This window comes from Chiroxiphia lanceolata, chromosome 9 (assembly GCF_009829145.1).
Source record: "Chiroxiphia lanceolata isolate bChiLan1 chromosome 9, bChiLan1.pri, whole genome shotgun sequence".
Taxonomy (NCBI): domain Eukaryota; kingdom Metazoa; phylum Chordata; class Aves; order Passeriformes; family Pipridae; genus Chiroxiphia; species Chiroxiphia lanceolata.
In genome coordinates, this window is record NC_045645.1 from 22,800,431 (window position 1) to 22,815,144 (window position 14,714).

The window sequence follows — 14,714 nt, forward strand, 5'->3', positions numbered from 1 at the left end:
AGCAAATTTTAAATGAAATTAGGGAATAACACAGGAGTGAATTTGATTGTTTATAAATACTCTCATTAACATTTCTTATTTTTAAATGAGTGTTGTTTTCAGTAACGATTTTTTTCCAACAAGCACTGACTTTTCAATGAATACTTGTTTATCTTCTTTCATCATCCAAGTGGTTCGATGCAGGATTTTTGGTGACTATAGGCTGTGCACTTTTCCCATGTGGGAAAATACATTTTCTGTATTAAGTGTTAATGTTCAAACTTTTTTTTATAACAATGTTTCAAAAAGTTTGTCTCTTCTGTTTTGGGCTTTTTTTGTTGTCCTCTAGGTCTGTTTAATTGCATGCACATTATGAAGATTTCTTGAAAGGGAATATTTGTATGTATCTATTAAGAAATAGATACATATGTGATGGAGAATTTTATATAAATCAACATATATGTGTACTCTACTTACCATCTAACTTTTTCTGTTTCAATTTTTTAGGGAGAGCCTATAACTTTCTGTGAGAATAGTTTTGTGAAACATCGTTCCAGTACAACTAAGCAGTTCTTGGAAACTGCTGTTAATCTTCAACTGTTTAAACAGGTATGAGAGGTTAAATGACCCATGTTTAATGATTTTATCTTAAAACATATCTGTATTTAAATACATTTTCCTTTCTGTCAGGTTATGAAGCTCTGGGATGAGATATAAGTACAGATACTTTGTGTACAGTCATCACACTTCTGTTGTATTTTTAAATCTTCACTTATAGTTAAAAAGAGCAGTGATGAAGCTGAACAAAAAAATAACTCCAGGGTGCAGAGCCAGTGCAGCATCTCTTCAGAGCCAGTCAGAAACCCATCTAAACAGGAAAAACCATGGATCTCCCAGCTTGATGGTTGAACTTCATTTTCAGCTCTCTTGGCTCACAACCAAAGAGCTTAAACAACATAGTGCTTACTTAAATTGGACTTCAGTGGTGTTTTATTTAAAAACTGGATTCATACTGCAGTTGCAGTTTTCTTTGCTAGGTTCTTTGAAGTATGCACATAGAGAATGTTAGAAGCCTTAGCCATAGGGGTGGCCTGAACATATTCTAGCTGATCTGTTAATGTAGATTTTGGATTAATAGGGAACAAGTTGTTGAATGTCTGGCGCAGCATAGTTATAGTTTGATTACAGACTTTAAAATTATTTTTGTTCTTTGATTTTATTCTGTAAGTCCTTTTTTCTCCCTTTTCATCAGGAGATTGCATGATCTTGCAATTGCATCAAAAGGGTGTTAACCTTATTACTAGATTTTTAGGAAAATCAAGGAAAATCTGAATGAAATAAGAAGGTTCATAAAAGTACATATTTGCCTGCAAATGCTTGAAATGATTGATACACAGGAGTTCATGTTTAAATAATCTGGAGGACTTTTTTGAAGATATACTACCATGATAGATAAGGGAAATTCATTATATATAGAATCTTCTAATTTTCAAAAAAACATTTGGTGTTAATCAGAGGCTCATGTCTAAAGTAAAGATTTGTGCAAGGACATGATGCTTTGTAGAAGTCCTGTGAAAATATGTTTACAGAGTGGGGCTCATTCAGTTTTACTGTGGTGTATTATACAATAAAAAATGTAAATAAAAATTTAAAATAAGAAATAAGAAATCTGAAACCTTTTGAAGTATGATTGATTGGGCTGAAATGGAAAGAAGTCACAGACTGAAGTGTTGTTTACATTTTGTGTATCTTGGTGAGATAAGGTAACATGAAACTTTCTTAATAGAAAGGTGCTTACAAACAATGTTTCTAAACTGTTGTCGTACTACTAGTACTAAAGCAAGATCTCCAGCTGTAAGAAATAGGTTTTATTCCACTGAAATGAATGGGCTTGTCAGTGTGGCTCTGTACTTACCTATTACATTTTAAAGTGTTCAATTAAACAGAATAAGTTTACAGTTTGTTTATAGCTTGTTTTAATTTTATTTCCACTAAAGGAAATAATATACTTTAGAGGATTAGGAAATAGTAACAATTTTGATGATGTGAGTGGTTTAATAGTGGTGGTAGTAGTAGTAGTAGAAAGTTTTTTTCATTCCTCTAGTTCTTATTGCAAAGGTTACTCCTACTTTTTCAGCTAATCCTCAGCCCAGCTGCATGTTCTCCAGTTTTTCCCACTGACAAATGAGCTGTTTTCGAAGTTGTTTGTGTTCAGAGAGACCAGATTGTATTTTATTCTGTTATGGAAGGTCTTTTTAGCAGAAAATAGTTCTTAGAGGCAGCCTTAAATCTAGACCAAGCAGAAAGTTGGTAGTTTAAATATACCTTTTTTGCCATAACTGACAAGTGAGCTCTGTTTGTGCCACTTTATAGAATCCTTCCTTTGTCCTTTTTTCTTTGTAGGTTTTTAATCTTCTGTCTCCTACATTAGAACATGTTAATTCCTCTAATTTAACCACTCTTTTAAGTTTGGAAGTTGTAATATATTTTCACCAAAGTACCAGGAAATCTCTGTCAGAATAAATTGTGGGATTAATTCATTGTGTTACTCCCATTCAGATTATTTTCATGTTCAACATCATCTGTTTTTGCTTTGTATTGCATTTTGATGTGCTTTCTGTTTAGTGATATTAGCACATGCCAATCTTTTATACCAAAATCATTACCTGACCTGTAAACGGAGTCAGTCCCAGTGCTTACCTTTACCATGGCCACAGCTCATCTTGACACTTCTCCTGTCATTACAAGCTCTTATCTCCTTCTTGGGACAGTCCTCATCCAACCTAAAGTTCAGGTGTACTGTTCAGGTACTCTGCTTTTATTTCCTCTAACTAGTATTTTGAAATGCAAGAGTCTTTTTTGTGGTATAGATGAATTGCATTTCCTTTATCTAGGAAATTAATTGTCAAAGAGCCTGTGAGAATCAGTGTTTTGATAACTCATGTATTTTTCATTTACTCATTTAGCATTTTTCTCCCCCAAAATCTATTTGTAAGCCTCATTAAGTTGTTAAGGGCAAACTGACAGACCAGCACTTATAAAAATTTTTGTTTTTTAAGTAATGGTACTGTTATTCTGCGCTTCAACTGTGCTTCCTTTACCTTGATAGATTCTTAAAATGAGATTAACTTCCAGATGTATGTGCTGGTTTTCTTAGCATCATGTAGCAGATTTGAAACTAGGAGGTTTTTGACTTGAGTTTTATTCCTCGGGTATTATAATGTTCATCTCTGTATCTTATTTTCATTACTCATATTCAGCATCTTAGTCTTTACTGAGAGTTGAGACAGTATATTTTAGGCAGGGACAATGTCTATATTGTCTTTTAGCCTCCAGCCATTCTCTCAGACTTATAAATTAAAGAGTTAACTTTTACATCATGTTGATGACTTCACATGTTTTGGAAGTTGAATGGGCTGTTTATATAACTCTGAAAGAGAGTAAACCAAACTGTTTATGGGAAACATACATTTTTCCAGGAATTTGTAGAAGTAATTAATGATAAATATGCTGAAATGGATCACAGCTATTAGGGGTGTGTGAGGTTCAATTTGCTGCAATTTGCTGGCTTCAGTTTTGTAAAGCTGCCTTTTGCCCTGAATAGATTTAATGTTAAAACCCTGGTTATCATTATTCTTAAACTATTCGGATATTTAATTATATATTTTTCTTAAAAAGAAAATAACTATTATTTATGTATTAAATATTCTTATTTCCTGATTAAATATGCTGCATTTGACAATTTTTCCTGAAATACCTGGCCCAGATTTTTCAAGAGAGTATGGGTTTGAAAAATGGAAGGAGAAAGATATAAATTTTATGTGTAATTCCACATGCTATTCTTTTCATGTAGCAGTTTAAGGGCAACCATTAACAGTAAATTACTCAAAAGTAATAACTACAACTACCACTACTAATACTTATCGTTTCCTTTAAATAATGTCTCCAATATCTTTTTGCTAACAGTTCTTTGTCAATATTTATATTAAATACTCAAATTCAGTCAGTGTTCCAGTCTTCTGTTGATAGGATTTTACCAAATGATGAGTATGTCCATAAATCTTACACTAGTTTATAGTATGGAATGAATTCATAACTTTCCCCAAAGAGATAATGTGGTACAGTTCAAAGGCTGAGATGGTGAGGGGGTGTCATTGTTTGGTTTTTTTTTTTTTTTTTTTTTTCCACAGCAGTAGCTAAAGGTGCTCTTATCTCTTTTTCTTACTGTGAAATAATCCAGTGATCCCACAGTGGTCTGACCATGAACCAACCCATTTGGAAAAAAGCCAACTTGAAGTAAAATGAAAAAATAAGACGGAATTTAGGCAAGGAAGAGAGAGAAATTATCTTTGTGTTTGCCTTATTCTTGCTGCTGGAATTTTTGTGCTCTGAGAAATTAGTTTTTTCATGTCACTAGTCCATTCATTGACAAGCATCAGATTGGCACTGACACTGTTTGGATAATCTGTGGTAAAAAATGATAGAGCCAAATAATTAATTCTGGTTGGTTCCTATGTACTGTTTAGTACCAGCACATAACTCATAATTTGTACTAGAAGATGAACTGTGTATAATTGTATAAATGCTTTCTCACTTTATCTGTCAGACTTGATTTAGCCTTTTCAAAACAAAAAGGGAGGGGTTACTTCTTGAAAGAATTTTAAACCCATAACAATGTGCTTGTTATACTTCCTTGAAGCCTGATAATTCTTGAAAAGAATGTATTCATCCCTTCTGAGAGGTTTAATCATTAATTGTCTAATTTTGACTTTTTCTGACACATTTGGATCATTTCAGTCTTTGTATGTAACTTGTCTGTAGATGCAAATCCACGTGGTCATGCAGCTGTAACCTCTGCATAAGGACAAGTGTTGCAATATGCATCTCTAGATGCACCTAAATAAGGGTTAGTGCTTAAAAAGACCCAAAAGGACAAAGAAGTGTATTAGAACTTAAAAATACAGTGCTGTCAATGCTGCACTGTGCTCAGTCAGGTGCAGAGGGTCTTAGGGGTCTGCCTTGGCATTAGGCCTTGCTTTCTTTTAGCACTTTGTGTTGCATTCCTGTAGAGTTAAGTGAAATTCCTTTCAAGTCAGCTCGAACTCTGCCCATCAAATCCATCCTGCTTCTGCCACCGTCTCTGGAGCCAAGCCACAGCTTTCCTCTGCTGTTCACTGGACGGTCCTGCTACAATTTCCCCTCACTTACTGTCTCTGTAGGGCCATTTTTCATGTGGAACACATGTGCTTGCCATAGACCTGAAGTGGACATCATCATCTATTGTTTCTTTGAACTGGGTGTGGTGAAATATTTCCAGTTTTTCTAAAGGGACTTTTTGTGTACAGCAAGTTCTACTTCGTATCTACTGATGTCTACCCAGAAAGGGGTGTCACACAATTGTTTATGTTTTTCTGATGAAGTAAACTTACAAATTCACAACAGAACGTCAGGGATTGTCTCAGTGACCTTTATATGGGTATCATTACAAATCCAAAGTTACCATTTGTAAGGAAATAATTGATTTCTTTTCATGCCATTAGGAAAATATAGAAATATAGATAATTTACTTGATCTATATAAAGTACTTTATATACCTCCTGCTCATAATTACAGCTGCTCTTGCAAAGTCCATCTAACAGCCTTATTATCCTTAAGCCATATGTTTTCTTTAACATACATATTCCATTATAATGAACACATTTAAAACTATAACACTGTAAAGCAGTAGAAGAGAAAACAAAGTGTGACCCTTTTTTTTTTTCCCACCCCCAGTTTATTGATGGTCGACTATCAAAATTAAATGCAGGAAGAGGATTCTCTGATGTTTTTGAAGAAGAAATCACGGCAGGAGGCTTTTGTGGAGGTACAGAATTAATTTGTGTGTACTCATTGACACTTCTTCTTTGGGAACTGTTCAACATGATGTCCTCATGATGTCCTGTAAATTTTAGAAGTTATTAATCTTGTTACTGCTTCATTGTTTCCATTCGTTCTTGGAAAGGTTTTAGGCGTTAATAAATCACTGCTGGGACACATACTATTGTGTGTCTGGTTATGTCAGTATATTAAATGAAGATATGTTTGTTTAATCCAGTAAAATAATTCTTGTATTTCAGCAGAGGATGGGATATCACTCTAGTGTTCACGTTTATGTAATATGATATATTCTGTGTAAACTATTTTTAACATATTTGATATTCGTGATGCTTAACTTCTAGATAGTTATGTTTTCCATGAGCACTTCTCTTTTTTCATATCTACTTATTTCTGCAGTGCAGAAATCAGACTGATTTCCTAAATGTTAAGAGAAATTTGCTTTCTCCAGCAAATGTGTTCCTCTGAAAAAGGGAAAGTTTTTGTAATTTTTATATATGATCTGAGAAGGGACATGGAAGTTTACCTTCTCCATAAACAACAATATTATTCCTCATGTTTGCCTCAGTTATGTTCACTGGCAATTGTTACAGTGCTTTTCACATTAGGTAACCCATATGGAAGAGTGCGTGCTGAATCCAGTCCTGATTATTACATGATTATTGAAAGGTTTCCTGTTAAACATTTAGTACAAGTCTATTGTTATTTGAGGTATTGTCATGTTTTAACCCCAGCTGGCGACTAAGCACCACACAGCTGTTCACTCTACCCCAGCCAAAACCAGCACAGGTATAATAGATGGTATCAAAATATCAGATCAAAATATTCATGACCAGCACAAATACTGTTTTATGGTCAATCTTGAAAGTAGTGTAGAAACTTCCTCAGTAGATGGAGGTTATGTGATATGAGCAAATCCACAGAGTTGCATATGGCAACCTCCTTTGCAAGACTACTTTTGAATGGGCACTCACAGAGAAACTATCAAGTGGTACAGAGCCATCTGTACCTCCTGCAAAACACCTTTTTTGTACTCAAAGTACATAATTGCTTTTGTTCAAGATTTTCACTACCTTCTCCTGCCCTCTGTGTCTTGTGCCAAGATCTAGCACATAATTTGTGGGACTTTTTCATGATTAAAGTGTGGTTAGTTATACAGAGATTTACTTCTTTCCTGCCTTTTTAGGGTAACTTATGCTGCTCTGTAAACAGATTTGAGGCATTGAGCATCCATTATTCAGATAGGTGATGTCAGTATTCAGAGCTCGTTCGCTGGCTGCAGTCAGGGGTCAGGAGGCTGCAATAAAACTGCAATAGAAGTTAGATAAAGCTTGTTTCTTGGCTGGGCTCTGGCAGCCTGTGAACCATGTCTCACCTGGCTCTGCTCAGGAGGGACTGCTCAGCTCTGCTATCAGTTCTCGGGTAGATTGCGCTGCGTGTGTACTTTTCACATCAGGCAAGCTGAATATTGCCAGGCTGTGGACAAATTGCTTAGGGCACATATTCAGTATTTACATAACTGCTGTCTCATTATTGTTATGAAGTGCAGGGCTAACAATATGTATGCAATGGAAGATGACATTTTGTGACGCTAATGGGGTAGAACTATGATCTCTTTGCAGAGTTAGCTCCCATCAACTTGATCAGGAAGCCCAAGGTTTTAAAAAAACGGGTGAAACTCAGATTTCAGAAAAGTCACAGAAAGTTAGTGTGAGTTACAAGCTGTTAAAGGACAGGTGAACACAGTCTTAGCTGTAGAGAGTATAATTTAAAAACTACTGAATCAAATTGAAAGTGATTCTTTAAGTAATCTCTTTTTAAATTGGCATTTTGTCCCCATATTCAAGTGTAACTAAACCAGAAAAGAAAATTAAACTGGAAATTGAAGATTAAAACTTAAATTTCATTTTTTTAATTATTTTTTTCAATAAAAGTGGTCAAAGCTTATTTCTGTATGTCTACATCTGAAAATAAATTTGTCAGCCATCTTCATTACAGTTTGCACTTTGTGCTTAAAATTTTATTTTCTCTTACATGTATTATTCAGTGGAAGTATTAGTTCTCAAGAGTTTTATGTAACTTTCAATACAAGAATATAGTGATGGATTGGCTTAGCACTTGGATTTCTTGTAGAATACATTAATTAAAGTAATCTGTAATCACTTGAATTTTACTCCAGTCTTTTTCTTTTCCATTGGTCTAATGTCAATGGTGGTAGAATAAGGAAAATTGAAAAAGTGAAAACATTTGAAACTACAGCTCAGACATGGAAAAAGTCACTGTTAAGGATACCAGAATCCAGATGATATATGAATATTATTGATAAGAATTGAAGTTATGAAATGTCACGTTAAAGAAAGTAGTTACAGTTCATGCAGTTTCTTTAACATACTAGCAATTGTTAAATTTCACCCTGTAACATGTTATTTGCATGCTGCCTTCTGTGACAGGTCTAGGGAGCTAGATCAAATAAGTGAAAAATGAATTATTTTTGGTTATTTTGACATTCTTAGAGAGAGTCTGAGAGTCTGGCTTTCTCAACATTGCTTGTAAAAAGTTTAGTGGAATGTGTGAAAGTGCCCAATATGAGTATAAACAGCTTGTTTTTTTCACCTCATTGAGAAACTTTGGAATACCTTTTACAATGATCCAGTTAGTTCTCAGACCTGTTCTAGGAGACTGTGTTGGCCTTCCACTAGTCACTGCAATAATTCTACCCAGATCTTGGTTACTTGATTATTGCAAAGGTTAAGAAGTTTTGAAAACTCCTGTTAAAACTCTGCAACTTCAAGATGTTTTGGTATGGTCCTTTCAAAATGGTCAAACTCTGAAACTTCAGCACTCTTATCAAAGTGAATGTCTTGTGTGGGGTCCATAGCAGCTCATGGTACTGGAGTATTCAAGTGACTGATGTACTCTAAAACTTTCTCAGAGATCATGGACCTAATCTTTGGCGTTCAGCTGAAGCACTTTTAGGAAATAGCATTCATTTCTTCATCAAGTAGAATTTAACCTTGTCCTTCATGGCCAGTTTAGTGGCACAGTAGTCTTCGGTGGTCCTACAGAAGCCAGTAGCTCTCACTTGCCTTTAGAGTGTCTTCTCTGTGAAAGAAAGTAGATATAGTTAAGAACTTAAAAGGATTTTTCCTGCACAGGAATACATAGTTGTGCCATAACCCTTGGACTTTTCTCTCGTTCTTTTTCCTTGGGATTGTACCTTCTGCATCCATGTCACTGTGGGGCTTGAAAATTTGCCCAGAGGGATCTTTATGGTTGAATGCAATTAATGATATTGTATTCTTTCCTTTGAGTTACTATTTTTCTTTGTAGACTTTCTAGCAGTATGATACCTTATCATAGTTTTAATTTCTCTTTCTACCTCAGTTGGAATTAAAAACCTTGTGTGTTGAAAAGATAAGCTTTTACGAAGGAAATAGAAAACATGAAATAAGAGATTCCTAGGTTTCTTTCTTAGTGTACATGTATTCTTATCTTTACATTCCTTGTCTGTCTGGAAAGAATTAAATTAATAAATCATCCTCTAAGGGCATTTTTTTATACATATAGTGAAGAGGGTTGAAACATTTCAAATGTTGAATGTGTGTTTTATTGTGTTATATTTTATGTTTCTATTTCAGGAAATTCAAGATCTTACCAACAGTGGATGCATACAGTGAAGGTATAAACTTGGTTAAGTAATTATGCTGGCTGCCTTGTCCTTCAAGTCTTTATCCTTTTTCTTATATCTATGTAATGGTAAAAGTTTGTTCATTGTGAGGAAAATGTGTGTTCTGTAATAAATAACATGTCTATGGTATGTACAATAATTTTGTGGGTTTTCTTCTTGAAGATTTAAAAAACCGCAAAAGTCCCATACGAAAAACAAATAGCAAAATGCATAAGGTTTTTCTCTCTGTATAGTTAAAGATTTCACTGCTTTCTGTATCATGTTACATTCCATAACTGTGAATTAGGTGTGACAGTACAATTTGATATGAAGTTTATCACTTCTAGTAAATAGCAATTCTGTTAATATGGATTTGTGCAGTTTGGCTAGCAAAAGACCCTTGGTATAACCTTGTTATTCTGCAGGATTAGTGAAATATATTATTTTAGATTAAGAGAATTCTTGTGTGATTAAATGAGATAGTTCTTTCTGTGGGGTCAAAGTATTTTTTAGTTGCATAATAAATATGATAGGAACACATGAAAAATAGCCTTAACTTCTGAATTGATTTTGAAATGGTAACAGTGAATGAAGAATGAGAATACATCATTCTGTTAGAATGCATTGATAAATGTGTCAGCCGTGGTAATGACGTACTGTAACCCTTGTGTGGCTGCAGACAGCAGGTTGGAGAGGAAACACAGCTGTGGTTGCTCTTACCCATTTAAAAGGAAAATTGTTATTTCTTCACAGCACGCTGTTTATTTTTCCTTGCCGTTGTCTTAAGGTTTGACTTGTGTTAAAATGTTGCTAAAATACATTTTTTGTGCATTTCAGAAAGGCGGTGCACTGATCAACACAGCGATGACCAAAGCCACTCCGGCTGTGAAAACAGCATATAAATTTGTAAGATCATCTATTTCAAATAAATAATACATAAAAATACTGCAGCTTTCTACAACCTCTCGTTCTTCCTGAATGCTTAAAAACCTAAGCATTTTTTAAATGTATTGCAGAAAAGCACTTCAGCCTTTAGAAAGTGTCTAGCTTCACTTGTTTTCTCATCTAGCACTAGGATTTAGAGTTGACTCAGAGTCTTCTAGATAGCTTGTACATAAAAATAGACTTTTTCAAAGCATTAGTGCGCTGGTTTTGTTTCAGTTTTAATACACACTAGAAGCTTATTTGAATATCATTTAGCTATTTGATACACAGCTGCAATTTTGCTTTGGCACTAAGTGCTGCACTGTTGAAAAGATGTGGTAAAGCATCAGTAATGTGTGCAGCAAATCATCTACTCTTTTAAAGATGGTATTGGAATACTCATGTTTAACTGGATTTAATGCTGATACTTTTGATGTTAAAAGATCTTGTTTTTGAAGACTGCTGAAGCAGTAAAACATGTGAGACTGTACGGTATTGTGCAGTATGGTAAAACAGCAATAGTATAAAATGAAGTGGGAAGTATTTTAGGGTTGCTTTTTTAATATATAGAAGAGAGTTTAGGCTTCCTTTTTGCTTTTCTAATTGTTTCACTAGTTGGATGCATAATAAGTAGTCCTGAAATAAATCAGAAAATCAGTCTAAGCTGGTGTATTTTCAGTAAAGTTTTCAAACAGAATTTTTAATTTTACATCACTTGAAAAACACAGCAGTCATGGAGAGAAACAGGTAAATAAATTAAATATACTTCATATTCATGGACTCATTTATAGTTTAAAAAGTGGTTCATTAACAGGTTATCTGCAAATTATTCATCTTAATTTGCACTATCTTAGAGGGTGATTACATGATCTTCTCCCAGCCTTCAATTTTGATAATTATGTCCTTGATAGTAAAGGTTCTTCAAAGTGAACTTCTGTACATGCCAGGAAACACTAGTAAATTTTTGAGGATCCATGTGTGTATGGTATTCATATTTACACCCCATTTGATTTCTTATGTTGTTGCCCTTTATGGGGCCTGCTACTAGAGAAATGAAATATGGATTTCTTAATTGTTAGATAACCGGTTGGTAGTTTTGAGTAATGTGCTTGGTACCATCCCTCAGAACAAAGCACTCCAAAATTCATCTAAATGCTGTGAGCATGATCTGGAAAGTTTAAAGTGGCTTTCAGGTTAGCATTTGCTACATGGCACCCCATTGTGCTGTTACTGAGCTTATGGATGTATGATTTAAGGATCAAAAAAACTCTCTGACCTCTTGATTCAAGAAAATGATTTTCTTTTTCTGAATTGCCACATACCGAAAACCATAGAAAAAATAGGTAGTTTCCAGATATTTATGGCCTTGAATATATTTTTTAAAGTCCCGTTTTCAAGACAACCTTGAAAACTTCGGTAGTTTTTACCTTTTCTTCTATTAGTGTTAGAGTTTTTGATGTTGTGCCCCACATCTTTTATTTTTTTTCCTACTCCTCCCTTCTCTCTCTCAAATGTTTTTTAACATAAGAACATAGTATTCAGTATTGAAGAATATTCTTGGCTGTTTTCTATGCAACTGTGATCCTTGTCTGCCTCTTTTAATGCATACAGAATTTTCCCCTAAATAGCAGCACTACGCTGTTCAGCAACACTGGGCAAAATCTCCATCTGCATATGAAATCACTTCATTTCTCTTAAGATTGATGTTGCCCTGCAAGTTGCCAGACTGGAACACTGTAGCAGTCATCTTAAAAATCTTAGCATTTTTTCAATGTGCTTTACTGCTAAAATGCCCTTTCAAATTTAAAGGAGCATTTCAAATAAAGGAGTGATGTATATGACCATACTTAGCCTGTCCCTAGTAATAATGGAATATTTTTGAGTATGTATGTTTTCACAGCATTGGCATGCATGTACTGAAAAAAATCCTTAAATATACAGACAAAGCATGAATATAAAAAAATATAGTGACAGTGCATGTATGAAATTTGTCACAAAGGTTATTGCTGCTCTTTATATCACCAGGTGTTTAAAAAAAAAAGGTAAAATAGGTATGGCATCATAAAGCATGTTCTGTGACTACAGCCAGTGTCTTGCAGAGCTACTCAAGTCCTTTTCTTTCTCTAGGCAAAAAACCAGGCAAGGCAAGGAATAAAAGAAGTGAAGAGTAAGTTAAAACACAAGGTATGTGGTGCACTTTTTACTTTTTTACATTGCTTCCTGTACCAGTTTGAAGCTTATACGTTACAAATCACATGAGATTTGTGTTTTTAATGACTTTTGAAATATGCTTAGCCCTTTGTTCAACAATACATTTTTCATAACGAGCCCTCTGGCAACTATCTGTCATTCTATGCATCCACTGAATAATCTCTTTATTGTTTGCATATTTTATCATAGAACAACAGAGGTCTTCAAAGATACATTAAGAGGATGTATGTTTTCATAAAGTTGATTGCTTTGATATCACAATCCCAGCCTTTGCTTCAAGCTGAGAATTTGAGATGGGAGAGTCTTGCAGTACAATGTATTTCAGAAAGTGTAGTTGTCCAGTTTTAGTTTTGCAAGATTTTTGAACAATAGCAATGTTTAGAGACGAATGAATAGTTTCATTAGAAAAGATGTTTTAGGCATTTTGCATCTGCTTTTCCCATTCAAAATTTTGTTTCCATGTAAGATTTTTCTGTATGGAGAAGGAACCATTTTTTGGACAACTTTTGTGCTATTTTAAGAAAAATTTCAAAAATATTTGAACAATTAATCTTTTAAATGACAATGTGTGTAATCCAGTGTCTTGAAAAGCTAAATTTGATTTTCTTACTACAGATGGTATTTTCCTGACAGTAATAGATTGTGGCAAGATCATTTTGAATGCATTCTGCATGCATAATATGGAGGGTATGTTTGCAGATAGTGATTATAAATAAAGGAATTTAAATCTGTTTTGTTGCATAGGAGAGTGAGGATGAGTATGGAACTTGCAGTGCTGGTGCAGTACAGACTGTTCCCATCTACACATCACATTATGAGAAAAGAACAAGCTCAGAAAAACGAAGACTGGCACAGGTAAGACACCTGAAACTTTTGTTCGTATTCACATGAATATGGGGAATTTGTTTTGCTACTTATAGTAGTGTTTTGGTGAATTTGTTTAAGATTATTTTACTGTCTGTGATGAGATAGTGTGATTAAAAGGCTGTGTTTGTAGAAATACTACTATACTGCTTGTATGGAAAACAATGCTATTTCTATTTCATCCCAGTTGAGAGGGGAAAGAACAGGAGATTTATAAGTATGGATTTGGGATTTAGTTCTTAAATACTGTTTTTGATAGAGGCTTCTCACAAAAATTTCATTCTGGTCTATTCACAGCTCTCTATTAAGCTATCTTTTTTAGTTTCTTATGGTGAGACACAATAATTTTGTGTTTCTAATAAATTGTTTTGGCAACCATATGGCCTTTAACCTTACTCAGATCATTATGATTTATTATTTTAATAATAAGTCAGCTAGTTAATACAGTGCCAACGTCTTGGCTTTTTTTCTCTAATCCTTTCTATTCTAGATTTGAAGTAACAGGTGTAGTGTCTCAACTTTGGCAAGTGTTTTAATGTTTTTTAATTCAGTTTGACAGTTTTATTTCGAAGATATCAACAAAATAGGTTTTGTAACACTTTTTTCTGCAAATTATTACCTGCATACATACATATTTTTAATATATAGGTGTTTATTTTTACATTACATTGTTATTGCATGTTTTTAATGTGTTATGTGTGGATTTTTAATGCCTGTATCTTCCTCATATGAGAATTAAGTGTAGAAATTCAGTCCAGCTGATCTAACAACATGTGTTTTTTTGCTCTAGATATTGCAGCAATAAAAATCTGGATTATCTGTTTAATGAATTTGATTCCAAATTAATTTTTATCAGTAATAAATATGAAGCTTGTGAAATTTAACATAGAACTGATGCAGATTATTGCTAAATGATGGTGAAATTGTACTTTAGCATAAAGTAATTTTTAGTAGGGTTATAAATAAAGCAGAGACTTTCTGCTTTATTGATCTGGTAGTGCTGCCCACTGTTATATACAGGAGTCTAGGGATACAAAGGAATATAATTTACCTTGGTACAATTAAACATTTCTTTTGAAGGCATATGTTCAGACAGAACAATTTAACTTCTGTATGTTTTTGTGGTCATACAGCTCTATAGTGCTAAATCCTATAATCGTTACTGTTCCTACAAGTTGTCTTTTAGCTTTGAAAA

The 14,714-nt window shown here is 34.0% G+C and overlaps 1 protein-coding gene across 3 annotated transcripts in view; it reads left to right on the forward strand.

Annotated features, from left to right (window-relative positions):
- Window positions 1-14,714, forward strand: part of DENND1B (DENN domain containing 1B) — a 149,484-nt gene that overhangs the window by 120,162 nt on the left and 14,608 nt on the right. For all 3 annotated transcript variants that reach the window (XM_032696453.1, XM_032696455.1, XM_032696454.1), the window contains 6 exons: window positions 487-588; window positions 5,752-5,842; window positions 9,492-9,532; window positions 10,358-10,426; window positions 12,572-12,628; window positions 13,400-13,510. In XM_032696453.1, coding sequence (XP_032552344.1) covers window positions 487-588; window positions 5,752-5,842; window positions 9,492-9,532; window positions 10,358-10,426; window positions 12,572-12,628; window positions 13,400-13,510 — 471 coding nt within the window. The remainder of the gene's footprint in view (window positions 1-486; window positions 589-5,751; window positions 5,843-9,491; window positions 9,533-10,357; window positions 10,427-12,571; window positions 12,629-13,399; window positions 13,511-14,714) is intronic.